General features: G+C 43.4%; 1 protein-coding gene across 1 annotated transcript; it reads right to left on the bottom strand.

Annotated features, from left to right (window-relative positions):
- Positions 1–13911: 13911 nt before the first annotated feature.
- Positions 13912–15101, bottom strand: LOC311311797 (guanylin; the record flags this gene model as incomplete). Its single annotated transcript, XM_084441564.1, has 3 exons — positions 13912–13970; positions 14191–14383; positions 15012–15101. 3 exons carry the CDS (start codon positions 15099–15101, stop codon positions 13912–13914), a joined length of 342 nt encoding a protein of 113 aa, XP_084297690.1.
- Positions 15102–15848: the final 747 nt, after the last annotated feature.

The raw sequence follows: 15848 nt of genomic DNA, 5'->3' as shown, positions 1-15848 counted from the left end.
CCCTTGAGCAGGCTAGAGACACATGGTTTTCACCAGTGGGTGTATGCAGATTTCCTGGAAGTACCTGCACTACACCCGAACCGCTCTGACCCGAGGGGGCAGAGTCTCACCACCACGCCACTATCCATGCTACAGACCCTACAACTCAGCCCCTGAGTGGTCTGGTGGGTGCATGCCCGGAGGGCTCTGCACTGCCCCTGACCCATTCTGTCCCAAGGGGGCAGAGTCTCACCACCACTCCACTATCCATGCCACGGACCCCACGACTCAGCCCCTGAGTGGGGTAGAGACACAGGGTCTTCACCCCTGGGTGCAGGTAGGTGTCTCGGAGAGGTCTTATTGCTTAAAGCATCATCCTTTTGCCATTCTACTTAATATGCATGCTCTCTAAGGGTCAGTAAGCAGAATTTAATAGCTTTTAAGCTATAGGCTCGGTTCAAAGCTTAACTACTCAGGCTGAAAAGTTTTTAAATGTATTAAAGTTCTTAGCTTGTTTAAGTATTGCAGTTTCTGCCAGTTTCACATTTCAGCTAATCTATAGAAAAAATTGATGAATTTTTCTTAAAATAGAAATGGCCCTAAAATCCAATAAAATGAGCTGTGTCTTATTGGCCAATGTAGGCCAATGTCTGGTAGTGATTTGGAGTGACTGGGTCACTATGCTGAGCAAAACTCTTCTAGTCTATAGCTAAACGAACGCTGTTGTTTACATTTTATACATCCGGTGGACGCCCACTTAATGATACAGACTACTACCACCAAGTTCTTATCTCACACAAGCACAGATCGGAGGTTCCACTTGGCTACTGGCACAAACGGGAAACCTGTGTACCCCTACCTTTCCTATGTGATGGATTAGTATTGAAAGCATTGGAACTGATGTGTTCAGGCAACAAGACCTTAGACATTATTTCATATAATTTCAATTCACAGCTATTTCAGTGGCATGACTAGCTTCCGTCCTACCAGTCCTGAACAGAAACAAGCCAGCCACGCACATCAGCCAGGCTGGACCTGGCCTTGTTCTGTTTATTTCTCAGGAGGACTCCCTACAGATGGACTACAGTGCAGTAGCCTTCGATGACTACAAGGATGGCGGTGATGACGAGAGTGAAGGATGGTGCTTTCTGCGTCCAACGAGGTGACCCCTCAGGTGTGTGTTGAGATGCCCGCTGATGCGCCACCATCTCCCCCCATGCCAGTCGCCCACAGGCCCCTCAAGCGTCGGAGGCAGGGTGGGGAGGAGCCTTCGGAGGAATCCGCCACCGCTGCAGTGATGGGCGTCCTCGCTCAACCTCTCACCCGGCTCAACCAGCCCAAGCCACGGGATCGCATCTCCTCGTACCTGGCGGCGTTGGACGACCAGATCCGGTACCTTTCCCCACCTACGCAGAGCATGTTCATGTGTGACATCCAGAAGCGCTACTCTGAGATCGTGATGCAGGAGGAGCTGTTTGGCTGTGATGACTGTAAATGAGTGGAGTGGGATCGTGTCTCGCGTGAACAAAAAGGTGGTCTTCACACTCTGCAGCCCAGAGAGACGAAAGAAGCACACACCCCACTCAACAGAGAAGATGGAGACTGCTCTGCTTTCTGCCTGTCCTCTGTCTCAGTGTAAATTCTCTGTGAGAATGTAAATGAGTAAGAGTGTAAAACAAGTTTACTTAAAGGGTCACAGTCACAGCTTGTTTACGTTAATATTATTTGGATTAAATGCCTAAATTCTGTAGGCTTTCATAAAATCACTGTCAGTGTAGCTGTTTCCCTACACGGAAGACAAAACTTCAAAGGTTTTTCCACAATTCCGTCTTCCGTGTAGGGAAACGGCTACACTGACAGTGATTTTATGAAGGCCTACATCACGCAAGCACCTGACTTGTTTTGAACAAGACTTCACATGACGGTGTGCTCATTTGTATTTTGCCCAAAATTCCTTGAGGACTTGACATGCCAATCTGTCAATATAGCTGCCATACCATGAATTGACCAGCATATGTCATTCTGCCTATCCGCGACCTGTCAATCACATGGAGAATAATAACCAATAAGGTTGCCTGATTTCTTAAGACCCCGCCTCTGATGTCCCACAAACAATGCCTGTCCCACGTTGTGTTCATAGATTAGACATTAGTTTGAAGAAAATGGTTCTTCAAACATAGAGAAAACCGGCCTGCAGGCTGCTGTACCATAATGTTATGTTATGTTAAACAAGCTGTACGATACTCCACACCTCCCTCCACACATCAGTTTACAGCAACGGCGACACAAAAAGCTATGAAGCTAGTAATGTTAGGTACTTGATGTACAGTAGCTAATTAGCCCATAGCTAGTAGTTAACCAATCATTCTCACAGGCTTATTTTCTAAGAATGGATGCCACTAACTTACTCACCCTGCTTTAAATGTGAAGTTAGACTCCTCGATTTTGTCCTGATGCATTTCAATCTGGAGATGAGGCGTCTGTGCCTTCCGCATAGATTGCCAACACCTACTGTAGCATCAACTCGTATTGTCACCTGCTCCGTCCAAAATTCAAATCTCATATCCTTGTGTAAAATAGTTTAGGCCTTTCTGTAGAACTCTTTTAGACAAAGTAGTGGCATTTGGCAAATAACATACAGCAATATTGTCAGGAATCCTTGAGAGAATGATCAGGTATGTGCTGTTTGGTGGACATTTTATTAATTTGGTCCAAAGCTTGTGGGGCATAGCAACAGTAGCTAGGGGGGGCGGAACTTGCCGCCTGAATAGGAAAGGTCTATTGTGTCAAATGTGTCAATATGTCAGAAAGCTTTGTTTCCCCCATCACTAATGCACATGACAATTTTACATAAACACCGCTTTTTAGCCAGCTATACCACAAAAAAAGTTAGGTGGTATTTATACTGAGGAGTGAGTTTAACTAAGGGCGCTTCCACACCTAAAGGTCTAGACCAAGGTCCAAACCAGAATCCCGTTTGGCGCTTTCACATTTTTTTATTGATTAGTTCCATAACTTTCGCTTTCACACCAGCAGACCAAAGGATTTTTGGTGGCAGACCTACATTATGTCGCCATCGCTTGCATGGGGTTGCGTCTCCCTATACTTGACACTGATTGGTTTGAGGATGCACTTGATCCGAAAGTGCGAACCTTTGATTTCACATTAGGCAGCAGCGAACCTTGGTTCGAGCCAAGACCACCTCTTGAGGTCGGACCAACGGCCGAGTCTTTGATCCGTGCACTGTGGTCCAGGAGGTTTCACACCTGTCAATTTGGTTCGGATCAAACTGGAAAGTCTAAAAGTCCGGACTAAACAACGTAGCCTAAGTGTGAAAGGGTCCTAATAGGACCTTTTCACAACAGCCATTTTGACTCGAAGCAGGGTGAACACAGGTGTAATTAATGACATTAATTATGGCCCTGATTAGGCCCTAATAGTGGGCACTGACTCACCAGAATGGCTGTGAAACATTAAATACAACAGGACCCAATTAATTGAATCAATTTCGCCTGTGTTTACCCTACTTTGACGTCAAAATGGCTGCTCTTGAAAAGGGCTTATTCAACTCTGTTACACAAGTATTCAGATTGTATTCCTCACATGAATATAGTACAATGTACAGGGAAATGCTACTGCCGGCTCTGTAATGTGCTCTAAAAAAAAGAAGAGAAAAGACAAATGACTATACAAGGGTAGCTGTAGCTTGCTGGGAGAGACCCTGGTGGAGACCTGGTGGGCTGGCCTGCTCTGTAATCACACCTCTCCACCTTGAGTGTGTTAGGACTACAGCTGTAGGCCATTCTGAAGGGTTAAATAGATCCTTTTGATCTGGAGATGGGAACCGAACACAGCAGAAAGCTTTATGCAACCCACATTGTGTGAACAGCATCTCCAGAAAGATGATAGAAGATTGATGGTAGGGCTAGATGTGACGCAACAAATTAGGTTGAGCTATTTGGAGTGGTCATCAGATTGCCCAGGTTGACGGGTCACAGACTGGCTGGGTTCTGGAGACTGATAAGTGGGGCAGGAAAGGGGATGACATCAACAGCTCCTTCAGTGAGAAGAGGGCCCTTACAGGTGACCAGTCCCAAGGTGCCTTTTTCTTCTGCAGCTGACAAAAGGGGTGAGGGAGTAGTCAGATACTGAGAGGAAGCCCATATTAACAGTCATTTAGTAACTTATTTATTTAGGAGCTGTGCAGTGGTTGTTGGTTCAGGGACATAGTGTGTCCAGTCCCAGGATGTTACTACCAGGGCGTGTGAAGGAGAACTGGGAAAGGGCCTTACTACCATAGGCTCGCTTGAGATCAGGATGGTCTCACGAGGCAGGTGGGCCAAAACTGCTTGAAACTTTTGAGCCTTTCTCTAGGAGGAAAAAAAACATCAGAGATCATTTATTGGTCCTTTAGGAAATTCATCATTTTGTCATACAGCAATCGTCAGACGGACAAACAGAAAAACCACAATACCAACAAATACTATGACAACAGAGAAAACCTAAACCACAGACCTGTGCACAACATAATCACCAAAGTGCCCTATATATTATAAGGTCCAGCATCCTCTCCCACAGAGGTCCACACTATGGCTGAGTCTCAAACGGCTAAAATGCTGCTTATTTAGGCAGCATTCGGAGGCAGGGAGGCATCAGGTTATGTCCCAATCGAATATTCACAAATATGCTGCCTGCTGAGGTGCCTCTGACTGGGCAGATTTTGAAGGCAGCACAGATGTATCCTTCGTTGGTCCTGTTTATATATCTGATCTGATGTTTGTTTTCCTCTTCTGTAGGCTAACGTTAGCTAGCCTACGTAGTACGTTAATTAGCTAGGCTATGTTAGTTACATTTATACTGTACCTGCAGGGTTTGACAGAAACATCAGAATAAATAGCTGAACAAGTTGTAAAATGATTTGGGGACCAATATCTTTAGCTATCTATCAGTGGCGGCTGTTGAAAAAAATAGTAGGTGGGGCTGAAAGGTTGGAAACCAAACTCCTGTAGGGCACCCCCCCCCCCCCCCAGAATATTTTTTTGTGATTTTCACATGTAAATCAAGCATTCTGGTGCATTCTGAGAAAATAATAAAGGCAAAATGCAACATTTCCCTGTATACATTTCCCAATTTACAAAGACAAATGGGGTGGGAGAACTGAATTTTAACTTGATTTAATTGAAAAAGCAAATTTGCAACTGTTAGGTTGAATGTTAGTGAACAAGCTTTTTTTTTTTACTAGAATGACTATGAATAACAAACCTGACAAAACAAGTTTCTGAAGTCAGACTCCACGTAACTCAAATACTCAGTCAAAACATGTGGGAGCGGCATAATGAAGAGTAGATCCTATGCGTACATTGTCAGGGATGCTTCCCTAATAGCAGATGGCAAATCATTTGTGAATATGGAATAAAGGAGCGGGCCAAGGCAGCCCCCCTGTGGAACACCACAGTTTAAATCTACCGTTTGATAGAGTGCCATTAAAATAGCATCTCTGTGACCTGGACGACAGGTAGCTCCATTTTCACATACATGAAAATGTAATTCTGTGTACTACCCTGTTCTTTAAAAAAAATCATCACCTACAGTATTTAAGTTATGGTGCTGAGGTGTGGTGAAACACCAACAATTTTTATCTAACATTATTTCATTAAAGAGGGCATATGACTTTGGCATATGAGTCTGGTGAGGAGAGGCTTGGGGCAGTCTGGTGATGGAGAGAGCCTGGGACAGAGGCTGGTGGCTGTAGACTTTGCAGGATTGCCTGTGAATGACAAAGAATGTGAGACATACAGTGTATGGCCTCTGACATGCTCAGAAAGAGGATACTTTAGTCACCCACAAACATACTGTCTCACACACTCACCTCAAAAGAGAGGGCACAGGACTTGGAATGTCTGAGTCAGAGTCTGGTGAGGAGAGGCTTGGGGCAGTCTGGTGATGGAGAGAGCGGCTGGTGGTTGTAGACTTTGCAGGATTGCCTGTGAATGACAAAATAGCAAAGCAGCACACCACTCTGTCAAACTAGTGTAGAGTAACGTCAGTCTAGTTTGCTGATTAGTTAGCTAGCATCCAAACATTTTTTTAAATTGTTGGTCATTTTAGAAAGCCAACTAGTTGCTATTAATGCTAGTGCATCCTATCATGTTAGGTTATGGGGCTAACTTTATAGCAGACGTAAAACTTTAGCTACTATGTGCTGCACTATAGCTAGCTAGCATCCAAACATTTTAAAAACTGTTGGTCATTTTAGACAACCAACTTTTTGCTATTAATGCAAGTGAATCCTATCATGTTAGGTTATGGAGCTAACTTTATAGCAGATGTAAAACGTTAGCTACTATGTGCTGCACTAGCTAGCTAGCTAGCTAACTACTACTAGCTAGCACTGTCTAACTTAGCTAGCAAACATCACCTGCTTGCTATCCATCTATTTATTAAGGATGGAGATCATAGCTCATAAAAAACCTTCCGATCTTTATGGCTATTACAACTATCGTTTACTAACGTGTTGCACTAACGTTAGCTAGCATAGCTAATGTTACTAGCTAGCACTTGTTAACTAACGTGAGCAAGCATCACCTGCTCATCCATTTATCAGACATGGAGATCATAATAAAGAACCTTACAGTTTTTATGACAGTAAGCTACACTAATCTTAGAAAATGTAGCTAACTAACACATTATTTTACAAATAGTGAGACGGCATCAAGCAGCCTCAACTTACCGTGTTTGAGGGCGCAATGAGACAGAGCGCAGTCCAGCTCGGGGAAATATTATTTATTGATGGCTAGGGGCGATAATATCTTCAGCCCCATGAGATATTTTTGATTGGCTAAGGCAGGCATTCCCAAACTGTGAGGCGGGCCTCCCCTGGGGGGCCCCAAAGAAATTCAGGGGAGGCGTGGAGGGATGGTTAGAAGAAAAAAAAAAGGCAAAACATTTTATTTTTGAAATGTCTATGGTTTTTATGAATGAAACGTGATTTTAAAGGTCAGAAGATTTAAATAAATCATGGGAGAGATGTATACTAAATTTGTGGATAGTGCAGAAAGAGTCTCCCCCCGCAGGCATGAATGTATTGTGCGAAAACGTCATAATGTTAACTAGCAACAGGTGCCACCGAGCTAACTTAGCTGTGTAACGTTCTGGGCTAGCTAACGCTGCCTTGCAAAATGGACAAATTTGGGGGGTTGGGGGGGCCCGGGTGTGTCACTGTTACTATGCCGTTGTTATGTTCTCGCTTTGTTGAATGCACTGGAAAGGACTGAAAGTCTATCGCCCCTGGGCTAAGGTCTCATTCACAGAAGAGATATATAAACAAATGTAATGGTTTATATTGTATATATTACACGGTATTGTACTTTTCAAAACCACCAGACCATAACTTTTTTAAATTTGTAATTATTATGTATATATATATTAAAAAAATATATATAATAAGAAAAACTTTCACTTTTCATCACCGCGGGGCAGCGCCCCATCGCCCATTATTGACCAGCCGCCACTGCTAGCTATGTAGCATAAGTAACTAGCTAACTATATTGTTGCCTTAGCAGACAAAGCTAGGACCATTCGTGATAGCTACAGGTAACGTTAGTCAAATACTAGGCTAACATATTAGACAAGCATTTATTTGGGGACACGTTAGCTGACCAGCATAACAACCTTTTTTTGGGGCTTTTCGTTTTGACAACTGATAAGGGCTGGGTTTCCCGATAAAGAACCTTCTTAAGGAACCCTTCTTAAGCAACCCTTTGCATGGGAGTTAAGAAGTTCTTTGGAGTTAAGTGCTTCTTAACTCGTTCGGGAAACCCGGCCATGTTCTGTTACACATGAAACACTTTTTCCAGAATGTGACGATTGACCGACAGGTATTTAACGACATGACATGATGACATCGTTTGAATGGCTTCCTTGGAAGTCCGTCTTAATTTATACTCCTTTCAAGGCAACTTCAGCCAAAAACATTGCCTCCAAGGAGGGAGGGAGTGACAACCACACAAATGCTATCTATAGTGCGCTGGCTTACAGCCACGCACAAAAAGGCAAACGTAGCTATGCATTTTGCATACTTACTTAAAACTGCAGTCAGATTTCTACTTCAAACTTAATGACATCTAGCTAATTGCCAATTTAATCAATATCTGCTGATATGTGGTGGAGCGAGTCAATCAAGTGCATGCATAGGGAAAACCTACTCTAAGAGTATGTTTAAGACTCTTTGGGCAAAATAGGATTCAAACCTTCTTGCAGTGACGAGAATGTGTGTGAAGTACAGTAGATCAACAGAGCTGCAGTACCAGCTTTTCAGATGACAGGTCTTGCTTCGTGGTGTGTTTTTATGACAAAGCCACCCTTTGTAAATCGCCACTTTATTGTAAATGGTAAATGGACTGCACTTATATATTATATAACGTCTTTCTACCTTAACGGGCACTTTACAATGGCCTCTAATTCACCCATTCACACACACATTCACAAACCATCATTGGGAGCAATTTTGGTGTTCAGTGTCTTGCTCCAGGACACTTCGACATGTGGACAAGAGGAGCCGGGAATCGAACGGCAGATCCTGCGGTCATTGGACGACCTGCTTTACCTTCTGAGCCATAGCCGCCCCTCAGGCCCTTAACAGGCCCTTGTGGCCTCCCAGCCTTTGCTACTAGCTGGTACCAGACCCAGTCTAGTAGTCTGCATCTTACTGTATCCTAAGACCCTCGGGCCTGTCATATGCGTTGTTGTTTCTGTTGTTGTTTGTAATGATGCTACCTGACCATGAACACCCCACGTCCAACTGTTCCATTTCACCCGGACAAACAAACTACTGGGTACAGTGGTACATGAAAATGTGCTTAATAGCCAATAAAGGTGGTTGTGATTCTTAAGATAACGTTTTCATTATTGAATGTACTGTAATGTTTCGGCAACCAAATATAACATGAAGAGAGCATAAAAGATCCCTTTTTTGGCTTGTAATCCACTCATGTATTTGCGTTATTGTGACATAACTCGACTTGATAACTCGACTACTTGGGCAATAAACTGACTTGAGACCAACAGTGTGAAAAAGATCAGAGGAGGACTGTTTGATGACAGGATCTCAATAACTGCATATGGGAGCCAAATACAGTCGAGAGAGATAAAGTTAATGCAGTTTTTTGAGTGAACTCCCTTTAATTCCAACATTTTGTTTTGAGTATGATATAAACTGCACTGGCTACTGAACAGCAACAAATGTTAAGATGTGCCTTTAAATCAAAGCATGGAAATACAGATTTAAGATCATGCAGAACTGACTAGTCCTAACGGGTGTCAAAATTCAACTTGGTTATACAAGCCCTAAATGGTAAATGGTAAATGGACTGCACTTACAGTATATAGCGACATGTGGACAGTCGGAGCTGGGATACGAACCGCTGACCCTTCGATCATTGAACGACCTGCTCTACCAACTGAGCTACAGCTGCCCCCTAGTGGTAACCGTGGGGGCAGCTGTAACCGTGTTCTCAAAGAACATCTTGTTGTGATTTAATTTGATTTAGCTCCCCTGCATTTTAATCATTTCATAATATTGTAATCATAATCATCATATGGTATGATTGTTTTAGACAGCCACAACACCAAGATGTAGCAATAATAAACTGCTCAATAGTAATATCAGAGGGGACTACTAGATGTGGCAATAATAAACTGCTCAATAGTAATATCAGATATGACCACTAGATGTAGCCATAGGAAACTGATCTGTCAAGATTTATAGATGGCAAGGCTAGCAGCCTAAGCCTGCTGGAATAGTCTGCTCTCCCTGACCGCTTAGATATCCCGATTTCTTCCTGTTAAATTCCCAATTCTCTCCTCTTTTCCTCTCTGATCTGCCAAAAGATTGAATTAATTAATGCTGGCACTGCAGTCTTGTCTACAAAAACAGTCTACGATTGCCCATGTACCGATAGGGTTCCCAACTTTCTCCCTATTCCCCCCCCTTTGCCGGAAATAATGGCATACTAAAGGGACATATTTGGGCATAGGTTGGTGCTGAGTTGGCATATTAGACACCATTGGATTTGTGCCAAAGTAGGGATGAGGTTTGGAAAGTGGGATGTGGTCAAGAAAGAGGGGGGATGGTGACAGACTATTTAAGGGGTAACACAAAGACAAGGGTGTGTCTCTTTCCCGGGAAGCACCGGCTTTACTGCTATTTTGTTTCTGAAAAAGCAATAAAGGACTCAGAATTTATTTTGAATTTTGAACTATTCTGAACTTAGAACCATTTTTGAACTTAGATTTATTTTGAAAATTGACCTAAGACATAGTAAATTATTTTATTCAACAGTCTCTCTGCCTTTAATAAAGCAATAAAAAATGCAAGGAAAGACCACTTCTCAAAATGTATATCTATCAACCGAAACAATTCAAGAGTGCTCTTCTCAACAATTGATTGCCTAATAAATCCTGCCGTAAAAACACCAGATAACCTGCTCTCTACCTCCAAATGTGAGGAATTTGCAGCTTACTTCAGAGATAAGATTACGAATATTAGGAGGAATATCACCCAGGAAAGGCCATGCGTCCCGTTCACAGATCCTCTTCCTCCATGTATTGGACATATGAGCTTGTTTACACTGGCGGACACAGACATGTTGAGAAAAGTAGTATCCCAACTCAATTCCTCCACATGCCTGCTAGATCCCATCCACACCGATTTTTACAAAACTATTTTTGACTCTGTATCCTATGACATTTTAGCCATTGTTAATGACTCCCTACAGTATCTACAGGTATCTTCCCACCAATACTTAAAACTGCTTTGGTGAGACCCGTGCTGAAGAAAAACAACTTAGACACTTCAGTTCTTAACAATTTTAGACCAATCTCCAACCTTCCCTTTTTGAGTAAAATTCTGGAAAAGATTGTTTTCAAACAGATTAATGATTTCCTAGCTACAAGTTCTACCCTTGACCTTTTCCAGTCTGGCTTTCGCGCCCATCATAGCACAGAGATGGCATTAGTCAAAGTTGTAAATGACCTCATAACTAATGCTGACTCCAAAGAGCTCTGTTCTCGTCCTCCTGGACCTGAGTGCAGCCTTTGATACCATAGATCATGCAATCCTCATCAAAAGACTGGAGAAGTGGGTTGGGCTCTCCGGTCCAGTTGGCTTAGGACCTATCTAACTGGTCGTGATTTCTTCGTTGCCCTTGGTGACCATAGCTCAGGAAAGATCCCTATGACCTGTGGGGTGCCCCAAGGATCGATCCTAGGACCTCTATTCTTCAGCCTGTACATGCTGCCCATTGGCAGTGTCATCAGGAGGCACAACATTAGCTACCATAGCTACGCAGATGATACCCAACTCTATATTTCTGTAACACCCAGTAACTACAGCTTGATTGACTGCCTTGTCAAGTGTATTACAGATATAAATGTATGGATGTCACATAATTTTCTCCAACTAAACCAGGACAAAACAGAAGTACTGATCATTGGTAAAAAGCTGAAAGAGAAACTATCTGCACATTTAAAAACTCTGGAAATTGACACCAAATGCCAGGCTAAAAACCTAGGTGTCATACTTGACTCAGATCTTAATTTCGAAAACCACATCAAGAATATTACAAAGACATCTTTTTACCACTTAAGGAACATTGCCAAGGTGCAACCGTTTCCCTCTCAGGCTGACACCGAAAGACTAATGCATGCTTTCATCACAAGCAGGCTGGACTACTGCAATGCTCTACTATCAGGCCTACCAAAGAAAGCAATCTCTAAACTACAAATGATACAGAATGCTGCAGCACGAGTCCTCACTAAGACTAGACGGAGGGCACACATCACACCAGTCTTAAAATCACTACACTGGTTACTTGTCAATTCTAGAATAGACTTTAAAATACTATTACTAGTCTATACATCTCTCCACAGTCACGTACCTGAATACATTTCAGACATGCTTGTCAGGTACATGCCCAACAGACCACTCAGATCCTCAGGTACTGAACTCTTAACAGTTCCAAAAGCCAGGACCGAGAAACACGGAGCGGCAGCTTTTAGTTTCTATGCCCCCAACGTCTGGAACACCCTGCCGGAGTAACTAAGAAGAGCCGAAACAACAGAGGTCTTCAAGCGTGATCTCAAGACGTACCTCTTTGGCCTAGCCTACAATCACTAGCCAGGACTTAGAGAAACAGAAAGGCAGCCTCCAACCTATCTGTGAATCCTCTGTATACATTGGTGTATATCCTGCTATGCACTGTATGTATATTGAGATGTGTACAGAAGCTGGTTGCCCTGAAACAGGCATGTTCTGTTCTAATATCTGTGTTGCTTCTATGGCTCAGCATGCTACTAACCCTTTTCTGCCTCCCCTCTCCCTAGTGCCTCTCCCTCTCCCTCCTATCTTCTTACCAGGTCATTTAGTTAATACACACACATGTACACACAGACATACACCAGTCCACTTCCGGCTTTAGGCCTGGACCTGGGCCCAGTCCCCCTTCCCTTCACCCTAACCCGGGTCCGTATCCTTTTCCTACCCCCACCCTACCCCCGACCCCTGCCTCTACCTGGACCCAGGCACACTCACGCTCACACAGACACAGACATATACCAGTCCTGGGCTCAGATCCCCTTCCCCTCAACCTAACCCGGGTCCGTATCCTTTTCCTACCCCCTCCTTACCCCAACCCCTGCTTCTATCTGGACCCAGGCACATTCACGCACACACAGACATACACCAGTGTTTGCCATGTCTCTCCTATGATGTTTTTAGCCTCTCTTACTCTGAAATGTAATTTAATGTAATTTATTGCTTTAGAAATGTTCTTAGCCGTTAAAAAAACATACTCCAGGAGCTTGCTCGATCGCCTTGTTGAGAGGGGTCAGGGAAGAATTTTTACAGCTCACTTTTCTGGCCCCCGGGTGATACTGTTTTTTTGCTTCCCTCTGGAATATGTAGGGGTGGGACTTATGCCCACCTCCCTTGTTCTCTGTAAAGTGCATTGTGTTGCCTCTGGGTATGAAATACGCTATACAAATAAAGCTTTGATTTGATTTGATTTGGTAGCAATGGCAGTAACTGTGGCTGTATAACAGCAATCACGAGTCATTGTTCAACATGACCAGCTTCTTCAACTGTCCTCTATTAAGCAGACACTCACTGACCAACAATTACTGGACCAAATGAGCCCTTCCCTGCTTCAACAGAAGATGTGCTCAGATGTCATACACATGCACTAGAGAAGGTCCTGTTGAGAGGTTAGAATGGCATATATTCAGGTCAAAATACTGATCATAACCACAATATATGTGAACATCAAAGATTTTATATCTGCCCTAAGTGTCAAAAGTCAGTCACAAGGAGGTTTGAGGGATCTTTGTTGGATCAGTTTTGGTATTGACACAATAACCTTTCATCAGGTCTGCAAACAGATTGTGGAATACAAGCACAGTAGGACAAGATGATTTTCTCAGTACCTTTTTTTAATTAAACATAAGCCATAAACAAGACAAAGAAGAGTACAAAATCCCAAAGACCGTTTTAAAACAATTAAGAAAGAGCATACTGTATCTGTAAGTGCACAAGCTTGGTGAGACAGAACTGTAACAAGAACGTTTGAACTCTACTGTAAGTAACAGTGTTCTAGAGAATGAGCTTCTCGTAGGTTTATTTTTCTATAATTAGGCTATTTCAAACTATACCTTATCAGAATACCAGTTTCAAGGGAATATGAAATGTGTATTGTGTTAAACCAATCAATTTAACCTGAGAAAATAACAAATCAACAAAAACCTAGAAAGTAAACAACTAAAAAAGGACACAGATTGTGCGAGGCAGTATATATCATCCTGGGAGAGGGTGACAGATTATGCGAGGAAGTAGCGTCTCCTGGTTTCCTGGGAGAAGGTGGCAGATTGTGCGAGTCCTGATTAGCAGCCAGTGCAGGCAGCAAAGGCGCAGATCTCACACACGTCCATGGGCATGAAGGCTGGGGGGAAGAGACGGTGACATTGTTAGAGTAGGAGATTACCACCACACTGTTGTCAATAAAGCTGCCCCGTTTAGTCACGCATACTGAGGTCAGATCCGCTCACTGCCATCAGTGAGTATTTGATTTGTTTGATTAATTGTCATTAATTATTTGATTAAATGTAAATTTGTACAGCTAGGTCTTTCCTGATGGCGATTGAATGTGTGCCCTGGCTCACCTAGTCTGGAGAGAGAAACAGTGGCTCTCTGCATACACAGAGGCAGGAACTCCATTGGCAGGGCTGGGTTGGCACAAACAGATGCCAGGCTGGTGCTAGCAAGGTGAGGGACCGTCCTCTCTCTCAGTCTGGTGCTCTCAGCCAGCTCCTGAAGCTTCTTCACCGACTCCAGGGAGAAAACAAAGTCACCCTCCTGTAGAAAGGTAGAGGTAGGGAGAGGAGAAACAGAGAAAGAGAGATGGAGAGGACATACTGTAGTTAAAGCCTGAAAGGTCCATTACCTGTAGCCTACTTAATCAAGGAAGATGATGCCTCAGTGGAGTATGTAGTTATGGACATAATAGCTGCTTCATCCATACTGTATGTAACCAGGCCATTAGAAGATTTAATTAGCCTGCACTCTCCATCAGCTATGGCACATAATTGCTCAAATGCATAACCGCAGTTATGATCAAACATCTTTCATTGTATCCATTCAATCGTCACCTTAGAATTAGAAGGTTCTATCTCTGTTTAGTGTAGTTCCGAGATATTGAACATCAAAGTTAATTGTTGGACATATAATTTTTTAAAGTAGTATGATGGACTTGTTAAGCTATAAAAGTGGAGTATACTAAAGGTACATAACAGCTTTGCCAGCTGGAAGGGGAACCCTTTGATGCTCAACATCTCAGAACTACACTTAACTGAGATAGAACCTTATAATTCTAATGTCATGCAATACATGTAACGGTCCATAAAAGTTATTGGATAGCAGTAGTCCAAACCCAGCTGAGAGAGAGATGAGACCCTAGTCCAAGCCTAGAGAGAAGTGTTACTGTACTTACTTTGACCTGGACGGCCTCAGAGAAATCGGAGATGAGGCAGAGAGCAAGGAGCAGGAGGGCAGCGGAGGAGAGCATTGTCTTCATCTTGTCCATTGAACCTGGTAAGTGTTTCTCTTCTTCTCTGTGGGGCTGCAGGTGTGTTCAGCAGGTGTTCAGGCTACCTCAGTCTCTGTTCTCCCCTTTGTCTCCCTGCTCCCTTTTAAACCATTTTGCCCTACAACCCCGCAGCCCTCTGATAGGCCAGGAGGCAAATGGAAGGTTAAAGTTATTTCTCACGGGTTAATCAGTAGTGATGTTGGCTGTTTACAAGGCCATAAAGGTGAATTCATAAATCCGCTCCGGCCTCATCCACGGTCCGATATGTTTATGGACCCAGGACTGCTTTTGCCTCACCTTCAGTGGAATGGTCACACAAACCGTTAAACACATGGAAGCATAGGTCACACGGTCTTGAGGCCTCAGCTCAACATTGTTATATAACTATAACTCAGACTCCAATGCAAATCAGGGAACAGTCTTAAATCATAGTCAGTGCTTTTCAGGGTCATGGTTTTCCCCCCAGATATTATGCCTGCAAGGTCAATGTCGTGTCCCGAATTCAAGAATAGTAAGTGGCCTTGAGAACCAATGGTTCAACAGCCTAGTTGCCCATAGGGCAGGAGCATATCTCCTGATTCCTTAGCGTGAGGCAGCTTGATGTACAAGTACTGTACACCTCCTGGACATGACCAGGGACTTACTCCCAATCCAACCCTCGATGCTGAGTGCCAAGCAGGAAGGCATTAGGTGCCATTTTTTATAGTCTTTAGTATGACTTTGTATGGCCAGGGA

Source organism: Borostomias antarcticus (assembly GCF_949987555.1).
Source record: "Borostomias antarcticus genome assembly, chromosome: 7".
NCBI classification, from domain to species: domain Eukaryota; kingdom Metazoa; phylum Chordata; class Actinopteri; order Stomiiformes; family Stomiidae; genus Borostomias; species Borostomias antarcticus.
This window is presented reverse-complemented; position numbering and strand designations above follow the sequence as displayed.